The 13,872-nt window shown below is 33.0% G+C and overlaps 1 protein-coding gene and 2 pseudogenes across 1 annotated transcript; 1 reads left to right on the top strand and 2 right to left on the bottom strand.

The window, feature by feature from the left end:
- The first annotated feature begins 154 nt into the window (after positions 1 to 154).
- On the top strand, positions 155 to 5,608 carry LOC107911653 (developmentally-regulated G-protein 3). The gene is given in 11 exon segments (XM_016839525.2): positions 155 to 410; positions 1,009 to 1,062; positions 1,218 to 1,391; positions 2,033 to 2,104; positions 2,597 to 2,656; positions 3,135 to 3,244; positions 3,908 to 4,207; positions 4,720 to 4,911; positions 5,111 to 5,130; positions 5,133 to 5,161; positions 5,281 to 5,608. Coding segments are annotated over 11 exon segments (1,104 nt in total). The 5' UTR covers positions 155 to 368; the 3' UTR covers positions 5,332 to 5,608.
- Positions 5,609 to 8,656: 3,048 nt separating this feature from the next.
- Positions 8,657 to 9,498, bottom strand: LOC121227583 (uncharacterized protein At5g64816-like; annotated as a pseudogene).
- Positions 9,499 to 10,657: 1,159 nt separating this feature from the next.
- LOC121227584 (small GTPase LIP1-like) lies at positions 10,658 to 13,314 on the bottom strand (annotated as a pseudogene).
- Between the last annotated feature and the right edge of the window lie 558 nt (positions 13,315 to 13,872).

A 13,872-nucleotide genomic window follows, 5' to 3' on the forward strand; every position in this document is an offset into this window, starting at 1 on the left:
AAATTATTTTAAATAAATTTAAAATGGCGTAAATTTTACAAAATTATTTAAAAAATCAATAATATAAATACGATGTAAATATACGAATAATCAGCTTGAGAAAAAAAATTGTTTAAAGGGAATTAGAGAAGGTGGCTGGGAGCCCAATTTACTCAGCAAGGAAAACCTGTAAATAGCCCAACCCAAAACAATAGCTGCTCACCCAGGTAGCTCCGAATCTAAAGCCCTGTTGTCCGATTAATTTCGTTTTCTCTAGTAGCTTCTTCTTCATCTTCTTCTCCTTCGCCTCCCCAAAGTATCCGAAACCAATCCCCAAACCGCCGCCGTCCGATTATTGTCATCTTAATTACTATTATTATTTTGTAACAATGGCCACTGTCATGCAAAAGATCAAAGACATCGAAGATGAGGTTTTCTTTCTTCCTTTGCTTCTTAATTTTTTCCTCATTATTTTGATTTTAGTTCATAGGATAATCTCTCGATTCCACTATGCTGCTCTTAATTACCGGTAATACCAAATGTATCTTTTTTAATATGCTATTTGTGTACTTTTGCTTCTATTAGCCTAGTAGTTGTTGAATTTCTGAATATATTTTCGAGTAGTTCAAGGTAAAATTCCGTACTATTTAGTGTCCGGGGAAATATTAAGAATGCTTCCATTTTCTTATTTTATTTATTTATTTGAAATTTTATGACTTGAAGATAATATTTTAGGGTCAGATTTTGTAATTTAATTATATGTTTTTCGGGTTAATAAGATGGTAAACAAAACTGAATCCTTTTTGTTGTGCTTCGGATATTTATTTTTTACATGCATATTCATCTTAAAGATTTTTTAATGGGAATGAATTGCTGAATGAGAAAGATTTATTGTTTGCGTTTTCTAAAAGTTTCAAACCTTTATTTCCTGAAAGCCAGATGTGTCCTTGAAATATGATAAACTGCTAAAGTTCGATGCATTCCTGTGTAACTAAATATTGTCCTTTTTTTTATGATTTCTTTTTTCAGATGGCAAGGACTCAAAAGAACAAAGCAACAGCTCATCATCTGGGCTTGCTCAAGGTGAAATTTGCTTTTAATTTTTGTTCGGTTTTGTTTTGGTTCAGTTGTGGAATATGCCATTGCATTAAAAGCTCCGTGATTTGCATTTTCTTTTTTGTTGGTCTTCATTTTCATCAGTTGAAATTATTTATGTGTTTATTGGTCATTTGGGTTAGGCCAAACTTGCAAAGCTACGAAGAGAACTCCTTACACCTTCATCAAAAGGAGGAGGTGGTGCAGGTGAAGGTTTTGATGTTACCAAAAGTGGAGATGCAAGAGTTGGTCTAGTAGGTTTCCCTTCTGTGGGGAAATCTACGCTTCTTAACAAGTTGACAGGAACATTTTCAGAGGTATGAATGACTTTTTTTTATGTCATGATGGGGCTATGCCCACATATGCTTGTGTCTTCTGTTAGCAGAAGTTCTGTAGTTTGATTTTGTATTGAAAATCTGTTTTTATTGCCTTGCAAGACTTATGAAATTTGGTGCTATTCTTCTCTACCAAAACTACGTTGGCAAAACATTAAAGAATGGAATTTTCTGGAGGGGAATAGGGTTAGTATAAAAGACAGAGAAATTATGTATGGTTGAAATTGTACCTTGAGCTTGAGTTACCAATGCCCATAAAATGTTAGGTGGATATATTTGTGGAGGTCCAATCCTTAAAGCATATGGAAGACCTATAAATAACTAAATATACCCATGTCAAGCACATATCTGTGTCCAACACTCACCTCTCTGATTCTGAATAGCATACCATTCCTTAGTTGACATTGCTAGTAAATTCCTTTGTCTGTTTGCTCTTGTTGGTATTTTTTCATGCTGTTTTAATTGACCGAGAAGAATGTTTAGCAATTTTTTTTCTTAATTCTTTTTTATTGTTGGGAATCAGAGGACAGGAGGGCTGAGTATAACATGTTCTCTTCGGAAGCTTTTGCTTGAATATAGTGCAGTTCTGAAGACTGATGAACTTGTGTTTTTGTGGTTTATAGGTTGCTTCCTATGAATTTACTACATTGACTTGTATCCCAGGTGTGATCATGTATAGAGGGGCTAAAATCCAGGTACTTCTTTATTTAACTAAGATTAATGTATTTTTTGCAGTTTTCCTGGTTGATTAAATTTTAGTCATGGTATTTGAATAATTGATGTTTCCCTTTTGTCTTGCATGCTATTTTACCCTTGAGAGTGATGTACAAAATGACACAAAGCAAGACGCAGTTCTTAGTTCTGTTTAGATATTCCATAAAGTTGAATTTGTCAGGATTTGCATAGGTTTAAGGTTCATATTCTGAAATACCTTTTAGTTTTAAGTTAATGTTTTTAAATCAGTGTCTCGTTATGCTTTAGTTTTCAAGTATTTGCTGTCATCTGATGCCTTAACTATCATGAGAGCTATGCTATTTGCATTGAATTTGTGGTAAATCATAATGCGGCACTGTAATAAGTCTCATATATTTTCCCTCTTACAACATCATGATGCTTGATGATTTGTTAGATAACCTTTTTCTTGAATATGAAAAACTCATTAATCCCTCTGTTTTTATGATTTGCAGTTGTTGGATCTTCCGGGTATTATCGAGGGTGCTAAAGATGGCAAGGGTAGAGGGAGACAGGTGAACACAATTAGTTTTGTCTGAGATAGATGATTTTATGCTATCATTGCTTATATGCTTAGCTTTAAAATTACTTTTGATTTACAACTTAGAATGGTAATTTTGCATTTCTATAGTTTAATGTTTATTTTTTTAGTTTTATTCTCTTTTATTATTATTATTATTAGCGTTTCTATTGCTTGTATGACTAGCTATTAATTTATTTTGGTTTTGCAACTTAGAATGGTTCTTTTTTCATGTTAATTCTATGCCAGTGTCATTAAAGATTATGCACTTGAGCGGAGGGAATCTCATCGAGCTAATTTGTACATGTTATCATGAATGTCAGAGAGTAGTATGATTATATGTCAAATATTTTCTGGAAATTGTTGTGGCCCATAGCGTTATTGCTTTTTAGTTTAGATGCTGCTGATTTCTGATCTTCCATTTCATGCTTATCCATTGTTGCAAGTATTTTAAAGAATGCTATTTTATCCAGGTTATCAGCACTGCCAGGACATGTAATTGTATATTAATCGTTCTTGATGCAATAAAACCAATAACTCACAAGCGTCTTATCGAGAAAGAGCTTGAAGGCTTTGGTATAAGGTAACATTCATACCTTTCTTTTGCCTCCTGGTGGTTTCACCTTGATAAATTTTCGGGCCTATTTTGCATTTGCTCGCTTTTATGAATTCTTTAGCCATTCATAACATATTGCTTGTCACCAAATTGCTATCAATGTGGATCTAAGGGTATCCTTTTTCTTCTTCTTTTTTTTCTCATTTTTTATATTGTTTTTCTTTCTAAGCAAGTTTGGTTTTTTAGCCACTTACTGCCTATACATGTCCTTCAATGTGGAGATCATTGAGGAATAGGAAATTATAACAATGACACTTTAAAAAGTATACATGCCTATAGAACTTTTATCTGGAGATCACAGATGATTTTAAAATTTATCTTGAAGGACTTCTAGTTCAATAAATAATGTTGATGTCAAAATCGGGCCAGATCAGATTTGTGACTCATTTGGAATTTAGTATAACATGGGTCAGTTCTTGCTAATAATTGAAATGTAGTAGTATATGTCTTGGAGCATCCATATTTCCTTGTTGCTACCGTTCTTCTGCTGCATGTATATGGTGGTTTTAAAGTCTCATTTGTAGCAGTACTTTCTTTCTGAAACTCTGTACCATTTTCTTGATTCATTCTTGCTTTAAAAGTATCTCAGCTTGTTCTGCTGTCTAACTATTTTTTTTTTGTCGGGGGCAGGTTGAACAAGGAACCACCTAATTTGACATTCAGAAAGAAGGACAAGGGTGGTATTAATTTCACCTCCACTGTTACTAATACTCACCTGGACCTTGACACTGTAAAGGCAATATGTAGTGAATACCGAATTCACAATGCTGATATCACTCTAAGGTATGATGCAACTGCTGATGATCTAATAGATGTCATTGAAGGCAGTAGGATATATATGCCTTGCATCTATGTGGTGAACAAGATTGATCAGATTACACTCGAAGAGCTGGAAATATTGGATAAACTTCCTCATTACTGCCCAATCAGGTACTTTCCCCTAATCCTTTGGGAAATTGTCTGACTGTCCTTTTGCTAACACATTTTGTTCAAAGTCATGATAGTATTGGGGTCTACTACATCGAAGTATTTTGGTTCTAAGATGCAATTGTCTTTGTGATTGACTTCAAATAATAGTTGTTCCAGAGAGGCACTAAAGTGTTTTATAACAACCACTTAGGAGATGGGAACAAACCTTGTTTTGATTAAACAAAACCATCAAATTTGCTTTCAGTTGAAACCTTCAAAAGATGATTGCAATGCCTGGGGTAGCTTTTTGGTATAAGATGAGGTTGAGTTGGGTGGCATCTAACACTGATTATAGGGCCGTAGTTCCTGACGTTTGAGCTAATACTACTAGCCTATGATTGGTTTCTGATTGTTCTCCAAACTCGTGTCACCTTTAGTCTTATTGGATTCCTTGTTAGGATTGATTTGCAGCAACTATGTTTTCCTGTTCATTGATAATTTTTTATAATCTCTCTTTTCCAACTACTGTATAGTGCTCACCTGGAGTGGAACCTGGATGGTCTCCTGGATAAGATATGGGAGTATCTTGATTTAACTCGCATATACACAAAACCAAAAGGGATGAACCCAGACTATGAAGATCCTGTTATCCTGTCATCGAAGAGAAGGACAGTTGAGGACTTCTGCACTCGAATTCATAAAGACATGCTTAAACAATTTAAGTAGTAAGTATCCTTTCCAAAACTTTAATGCAGTATGGCGTCAAGTCATTGCATTTTCTTTTACTTGCATACTTTGCAGCTGCAATGTGTTTTAGAAATCTGCCCTAAGATTTAGCAATTATTTACTTTTTCTTTAACCATATTTAGAATCTAATTTTCAAATTCCAGTGATTAAGTTGTTAATCTGGCCAAATGTTTACAGTGCACTTGTATGGGGATCAAGCGTAAACACAAGCCTCAAAGAGTTGGCAAGGTTTGTTCTGATTTCTCTTATTTAAACAGAGCTATAACATCCCCCACCACTTTGCTCCTCGTTTCTTAGACTTGGCAATCCATATTCATGTGGGCTATTTTTCTTGGATATTGTCCCAGGATCATGAACTTGAGGATGAAGATGTTGTGCAGATTATCAAGAAAGTGTGATTTGAGGATATTGGAATTTATGCCTTCATGTTTTAGGAATCCCATGAATCATCATTGCTCAACATTGTAAGCTGCTGCCATTTAGGCTGTGGAGCTGAAAATTAGGTGAAAAACGTGACAGCTTGAACGTGTAATTAAAAGCCATTTTGTTGTCAAGCTCTTTTGATCTGATTATCTCGTTGCTCCTTTTGCTTTGTTGCGATACACTACTAAAATACTGTAGAACTAGTTGGAAATTTTCTTCTTTTCTAAGTTATGAGAGAAATGGCATTAGTCACTATAATAATTTCATTTCCTTTCAAATCCAATAGATAATTCAACTATTGGACAGGTTAGTGACACCTCGTACAGAAATTATTCCTGTTTATCCATTTTCACTTTGCTTCTTTTTTCCTTTTTTTTTTTTAATCTTTCACATTTTAGTCTAGTTAAGGTTAAATTTATCGGGATTTACTACATTAGGCCGTTCTTCTATTTTCTAATATAATTTTTTAATCTTCTCATTCACTTTGATATGATGGTTCTTATAGAAAATAAAATCAAAACTCCAACTGAAAATTTTTATGATATCTCTTCAATGGAAAAATGGACGAATATGCACGAATAGCTGAGGTGACAGGTTCACTCCAATCAACTCAGCTGCGAAAGATTGCCCGATTAGATTTTAATCATTTAATTTATTTGAAATATAAATTGAAATAGATATTTAGCACAAGTGTATAAACTATTTAAATAAAATGAGTTTTTTTTTTCACTTTATGAGTAAATTATGTTTTCTTTTTTGGACCACTAATAAAAGTAATATATAAAATTTACCTCTTATCATTTTTCATAGTCTTATTAACTATAAATATTTATTACTTATTTAAGATTAAATTGTCATATATAAGTATACACATTATAAAAATCCTCAATGCGTTTCTTTATTCAATTAGTAAAATATGTATAAAAAATTTACTCGTTTTCATTCAGAAAGGGTTTGAAATATTCAGAAGGGAAAGGTCAATACCTACAGCTAGTTAGTAATCCACGAACATTTTATTTTTAGTGAAGAACGTGAACATACTTGAAACCAAAACCATTTTTCCTTTCCTTTTTTTTTCATTTTTTTGAAAGTAAGTTGTTTAGAATTGAAGAATGATGAACAATCACGCTGCAGAAGAAGCTCTACTTTGGTTCTTCTCTGGATCATCGTTTTTTGGCACCAAATATTATCAGTAGTTTGCGAAAGAGTGCAGCAGCAGTTCAACAATGAAGATCAGAAACTATCTTTCTTTCAATTATTATCAACCTCCATTGATTTGTTCAAGAGATCTCATCTATCTTTTTGGCAAACTTCAAATCCGTTATCTATCATTCCAGTTGCACTTCGCCCCTCCAAATCTTGAGTAAGATTCCCTTCTCTTTAATATTTTATTTTTATTCTCACAGCGAGTTTGAATTTAATAAATATTTTTAGATTCAAATCATATTACTAGAATCGAGTGTTACTATCAGATTTGAATTAATAATATTATTTATTGATATTTGTATATGTTAAATATTCAAATTTAATATCCACAAATAAATTGATTTGTATAGTGAATTCAAATAATAGATATCTAAATTTATATTTATATTTATTTTAAATTTGTTGCGTATAATATTATAACATGTAATTCATTTATTTTCTGAATTTACATTATTTAACATGATTAGTACAATCTGGATTGAATCTATGAGTTAAATTGAGAATCAAACATGTAAATTTTATTTTAATATTTATATTTTTTTACATTTTTTGTCACAATTTGAACACTATTTATTCCATTAATAATAATGCATTTTATCTCTTAGTTCAATATTAGTTTTTTTTATAATATTAGATTTACTTTAAATATATTTAAATTTTAATAAATGTTGATCAAACACGAACCAAAAAATATTACCAGATTTGGATTCAACTTTACATTCACCATTTAACATAGCCATCTTTTTAATTATTTTTTTTATGATATTGTGTGTTTTTAATGATTATTTTATCGATTGTGATGGGCAGTTTTAGAAGGAGGGACACAATAGAAGGAAAGGAATCAGAGAGTGTGCGAGAAATATGAAAGAAGCAGTGAAGAAGAGCATTAGAACAGGAGAAGCAGCACTTAAAGGAACTGCGAAATCAGCTGCAAAGTTGTTCAAAGACTGCTGATAGGTCAAGAGAAAAAGAAACAGTCTCTCAATTCATGATGAGCTTTAGATTTTTACACGCATTTTCACTGTTAGTAAAAAGCTTTTATGATATTTTACAGGGTAAAAAAAAATCCAAAAAAGGAAAAACTAAAATTTTGTTTTTTCGACTCCAAACATACTTCTAATTAAATTCATTTTAGAAATTTAAACTCAAAGAAGACTTTAGAGAAATAGCTTTTACGTTTATTATTTAAAACATTTTTTTTGTTAAAATTTCAATTTATCTTCCCTACCATATAGTAAAGTAATTTAGGTGAGTTTATCGTTTTAAGTAAACTATAATTTTTGTTAAGTGAATTTCTTAATATAACACTCTTTCTCTATCTTTGATGAAACATGCATTCTTGATTCCCTTGTCAATCCTTTGTCATCTTATAAAATATCAAATTCAAGATCAAGATTCATGATTTATTCATCTTGATTTGATTCAATATTATAGTCCAACTCGACTCCATTCAAATATGCTCCTAAATCGAACTCATCACTCTAACCTGAACTCAAGCCCTCAACAAAAGTTAGGATTCGAACACTTAACCCAACCATAAGCTCTAAAAAGTCGAATGAAATTTGCCCAATAGTTTATTATCACATCAAGCTACTGGAGAATGTAGGACAATCTCAAGTATAAGTTCTTCAAACGAATCGAATTGACCGAAATATCCATGAAAAACCGAATTAACTGAACCAAACTTAGTATGTTTCTTAGGTATTTTAGTTTTCTCACTGACATTAGGTTGGGTTTGAAAACTTTAATTGAATATGGATACGTTTAAATATAAAAAATAATATAATTTATTCATTTCTTTAAAATTAAATGTTGTTTTATTCTATTGATTTGGTTTGAAAAAAACTCACAAATCAACCAAATAAACACATTAAAACTGAACTATCTATCTGAACAAAATCAAAACCAACCAAATTGATCAGTTTCGATCTGTTCGACCTGTTTGTTTGGTAATCGATGTTTTGCTCACCCCTATCAATGAGCTGAGCATAATTTTCATTTCCATTGCAAATAAGCATTGAAGAGTCATTGACAACATTATGCATGGCGAGGCCAAACCTGATATTCGGATATGTGTCAAACACGAGCATCAGATAAAGTCGAAGCGACATAGATTATGAGAGAAAAGTTGAGAGAAAAGTAGAATGTAGTGTCCTAAACACAAGGTAATCGAAGCTGCACTAAGGAGAATGGGATGCAGATAACCTAAGGCATTCACTTTGACACCTTCTAAGGCAAATATCATTCCAGTTAGGTACCTGATGTTGGTTGACACAAACGGTACGAGCACAAGCATCGGAGCAAGCGTCGAGCTCAGACACACCGCAAACAGTTACACAAGTGTCAGGGATCGGATCCTTTGAAAATGCCCCAACCTTTTTCAACATTCTCTTCCCACGTGCAGACTCTCTCACAAATGAAAATGTCATCCGAGCTCTTCTCCCTTCCCCTGGCACTCTTAAGTCTCTGTTCTTCGGCATGCTTTTTCCTCAATCTAAAAACTTGCCCTGCGATAACTGCCGGGATAGCAGTCCCGAGAAGGGTCCACCACACATCGCCATCCCAAATTTCACAAGCCGGATTTCTGTTTCCCTACTTAGTTTTCTGCACTCTAGAAAAATAGGAAAACTAAATACATGAACACCTTTATTCACTCCTCAACTCCACATCTAGCAGATATACTAATTTAGCTAAATTCAACTTCACTTTTAACGCATAATTAAACATTCAAGTGGCCAAAGTAATCAAATTATGAATATAACAAGAAATTTATGTTGCTCGACTTCTTGTATAAGTATTATGTACGGATATGGTTAGATTTTTTTAGAAGTTTCTCAATTTATTTGAAGAAAATTCGAGATTATATCACAAATATTTCAATAAGAAAAATCAAAGCAACATAACACTAGCAAGAAACAACCTACAAAAAAGGACATTTAAAGATAAATAAATGACAATTACTTACGGCCAGCAGTTTGATGTAAGCCTAAACCCTAACCATGAAAAAATCGGTTTAATAGATAAAACACCAGAAATCTGGTGACAGATCAGTTAATATATATTTCAAAAATTGATGAAATTTGACATTTTTAAGTTAAAATCGGAATTGAATGAGGAAGAAAACAGAAAAGAGAAATACGTATTCCGAGTTACAGATCAATCACAAATAACATAGACAAATGACGCTGTTAGTTCTACAGGTTTAATTTTTATGTTAGGTTTTAGATTTGGGGCTGACCTTTGGAGCTATGCTTTCGTTTCCACTTCGGAAATGCTTGTTTTTAGTGTTTTCTCAAATGTTCAACAACGAGTGAATTGTTTTAATTTTTCTTAGAAATAATAATATTTTAAATTTGAGTATTTTTTAAGTTAAAAAATGCGGATTCTTATTAAGTTAACTATTAAGTGAAAAAATTTGAACAATTTAACAGTGCAAATTGACTCATTACATTAATTTAATAAAAATTATAATAATTAATAGATTTAGCATATCACATGTAAGCTTTAATTTTAATTTTTTTTACAAAAGGAGTACAAATTGTGAAAAAAAATGCAAAGAACACTTTTTTAACAGTGCAATATTTTAAAAAGTTATACATGTAAGCTTTAATTAATTTTTAGGAAGTTTTTTTTATTTGATCTAATTCCAGATTTTTTAACCAGTTTTATTTTTCTTTTACCTATCTTTAAGCTATTTTTTAGTGTCATAATATATATAGAGAGAGTGTTATAGTACTAACACAATGATTAAAATTCGTACTGATGATTAAGCGAGAAGGATTGAAGATTATGCAGGCGTTCCTTTCTCTGCTCAATTATGAACTTATTATGAGTATCTATTATTATGATCATTTTTTAAAAATTTAAATTAATTGAACTAAAATTCGAATTTTACATATTTAACTATTTATCTCCAACCCAAAATGAAACAAGGCGTAAAATAAAGAAAAAAAAGGTTTGATTGAAATGCATCACCTATATTTTGGCTTTGGGGTAACAATTAATATTATACAACCAGTAAAACTGTAAAAAAAAAAAACCCCAAAAACGGAGGGCGTGTGAAACAAAAATGATCTTTTGGGGAGGCCTGGGATATAAAAGAATCGGCATGCCAGTTATACAAGCATAAAGGTAAAAAAATTATGGAGGAAAGCATAATATGGCCAACACACAATATTTTAATCTCCCAGCAATAGTGATTGTCTTGTAGCAAACACCGGAAACGATATTACATCAGACATTAATATCCGCACGCTTCGATTGGTGCTGCTGTTGATTTCTTGGGAACCGGTAAAGGAGAACCGTGGGATGCTGTAACTCTCAGTCACTGAAACCGGCTGTTGGGGGTAAAGCGTGGGAGGTGGAGTAAGGTTGCGCTGTGCAGGTAAGGAGGAGCATGTTGTACTTGTAAGGGGTCACCACTCAAACTGCAACAACCGGAGCAACAACAGAATTTTCATCTGCAAATAGGGGAAGGATGGAGAGAAGAATGATGTGACAGCAGATTACCTTTAGCCTGTAAATGATGATCATCAGGAATTTTCTCCAGACATTGAGAAGTCTCAGAGCAGGAGATATGGCCATGTATTGGGTGATAATTTGAAAAATACCGTCTCTGATCAACTGAAACAAGTACCGTATAAGTTTAACAACATAAACCCCAAAAAATAAGAGCTAGAATGCGACACAAATAAGAAAAGAGGACGATAATACCATACGAAAAAATTTCATTAAACCTTCCTTGTCATATTTGCTTTTTTGGCAGCCTGTAGAAATTGAGCAAAGTGTTAGACATCTTCGTTTTACCGAAAGCCAAAACTAACATCGTTAAATCAGGTTTGACAGGCTAGTCAAGAATATCAGACCTTTACCAACCCCTATGTTTCACTAATGTTTTAGACAGTGAATTGTGATTGATTTAAAGGTTAACTAGCAAAGGTGCCATCTTATACCTTTTCGGGCCAAAAACAACTTCGTGAAGTAAAATATCTTCCGTAAAAGAGAATTTCCATTGAAAAGAATTTGGACTCGGAAACAAAATTTTATTTGTGTTTCTTATACAAAGAAAACAAAAGAAAATTAACAAAAAAGCACAAAAAGATAATTTAATGTATCATTCCCATACTTCAAACCAAAATGGTTGTCCCAGGGTTCTAATCTTATTGAACTGAAGTGTACCATTTCCCGTATTTTAAATTTAAAACCAATATGTTGTCAACAGAGTTTAATTCTAATCTTATTGCAAGTACAACTCTACATTAAAATAGATCAATTCAACGAAACACCAAGTTTCCCCCACAAATATCGCAAATATTAAAAGAGAACAAAATATGAAATTATTACTCTAACCGCATATAAGCAAGTCCAATGCGAAAGTTAAAATGCTTACTGCAATAGGCTGCCACTACCAGGAAAAACTCTCGGTCAATGGAAGTTCCTCACTAGGTGGAAGAAACCCTGCTTCTCAACCCACTGACGAGCTACATCAACCAGATTGCCACTGCTACCTCTTGTACCCTCTTTAGCAGCTATATCAGCTTTGTTACCAATAACAATATATGGGACGGAAGTCCCCCGGGGCCTCCAGAGCTTAGAGAGCGAAAATTGTCCCAGTTGTTGCAATCTCAGATGCCACTGCTGCAAGCTTTTTTTCTCCTTTGGGAAAATCGTGTACAAAAATAAACCTGACAAAAAATTAATGGTGGAACCGTGAGAAAAATTACAGGTCACAGGTTTGCAGTAATTCAAAGCTATAATGGGAAGCTGAAGCATTACAAGACTTACAAACTAAGGTTTAGAAAATTCCCGTACCAACATTATCATGAACTAAGATATTTGCTCAGAAAAGAGATTAGAATCACCATAATTTGTGAATAGAAAAGAGATCGGCAATCTTTTATCGCCGTGTCCCGACACGTCCAAAAGTTAATGAAGAAATTCTCTCAGCTCCCCTTTCAAGCTACTTGACGAGCTACCAGGGCTACCATATTTGGGTATGCTGTGTAGAGATTGTAGTGGGCTAATTGGTAAATGAACTCGAACAATAACTTTATTCAAGGCAACAAAAGGAGTACTAAATCTTACCTTTCACACCAACTGTACACCCTAATGGTTTTGAGGAGGACAAAGCAGTGGAAAAACCTTTGACAATCAGCATGAACAAGAGAGTTTTCCCCACACCTGACAAAAAAAGACTAAGATTTCAGCAAAAAACGGCATCTAATAGAACATTGAAAAGAAAAACATATTATATATTTAAGCATGAATGTAAACAAATTAGAACATCAGATCAAGAGTCTGCATACTTATAATAAGACAACACGGTCGGAAACTCTCGGGCAAGTCAAAACAAATTAATATAAATCCAAAGGAATAGCAATAGGTAAAATAAATTAGCAGTGCCATCAACAAACTACTGAAGAACATCAAATAAGGCCACTCAATGTGTAATCTTAGATCAAATATTGAGGGTGGGATAATGTATGGGTAGAGATCTTGATGTGCATACAAAAGCATTTGTTACTTCAATTATAATAATTTTATAGCATACAAACTCAGCAGACACCCTAAACAGCTACTCTGTATAGAAAAACATAAAGCAACAAGCAGAAAATTTTGCAAAGGCAAACACAGTATATGAACACAAAAATTCACTGATTAATAAAAAGAAGTAAAATTCGATACCTGAATCACCAAACAACAAGAACTCTGACTTGCCCACAAGGAGGTCCTCCATTAAACTCTTTGAATTCCTTTCACGTTCCCTCCGAAACATTTTTTTTTCTGTTTTTTTTTCTGTTACAACCGAAAAAGAAAAAACCTAGCCCAACTCAACTCTAGAAGCGATGGCAACACTAATAAAATCCCATAAAAAAAGGCACAAATTCAAAGGAGAGGAACAATTTCTTGAAATGGGTGCCCAATATTTCGAACTAAATCCATCTCAGACCAAAATCCACCCAAGATCTACACCCGAATCCAGGATCACGAAACTCATCATTCTGAATCAAATTGGATCAACAAATAGACCTTCTTTGAATGGGTATATTTTAAATCGAGAGACAATAAGTGGATTTCTCTTTAAATTTCAGTTTAGAGCTTCAAATCTCAGTTGATTAAACTGGGGTTTAAAACTATATTTTCTAAAATATAAATCGTTGATTTTAGTGGGTTTATAGGATGGTTAGAAAGATAAAACAAAAGTAATTAGCTAAAGTAGGGATCCAGAATTGATTTTCGGAGGGATTGATTTTAACTTCTATTTCATGTGTTTGATACGGATCGATTAACAGAGAAACTTGAAGCAGGAA

Source organism: Gossypium hirsutum, unplaced genomic scaffold (assembly GCF_007990345.1).
Source record: "Gossypium hirsutum isolate 1008001.06 unplaced genomic scaffold, Gossypium_hirsutum_v2.1 scaffold_1034, whole genome shotgun sequence".
Lineage (NCBI taxonomy): Eukaryota > Viridiplantae > Streptophyta > Magnoliopsida > Malvales > Malvaceae > Gossypium > Gossypium hirsutum.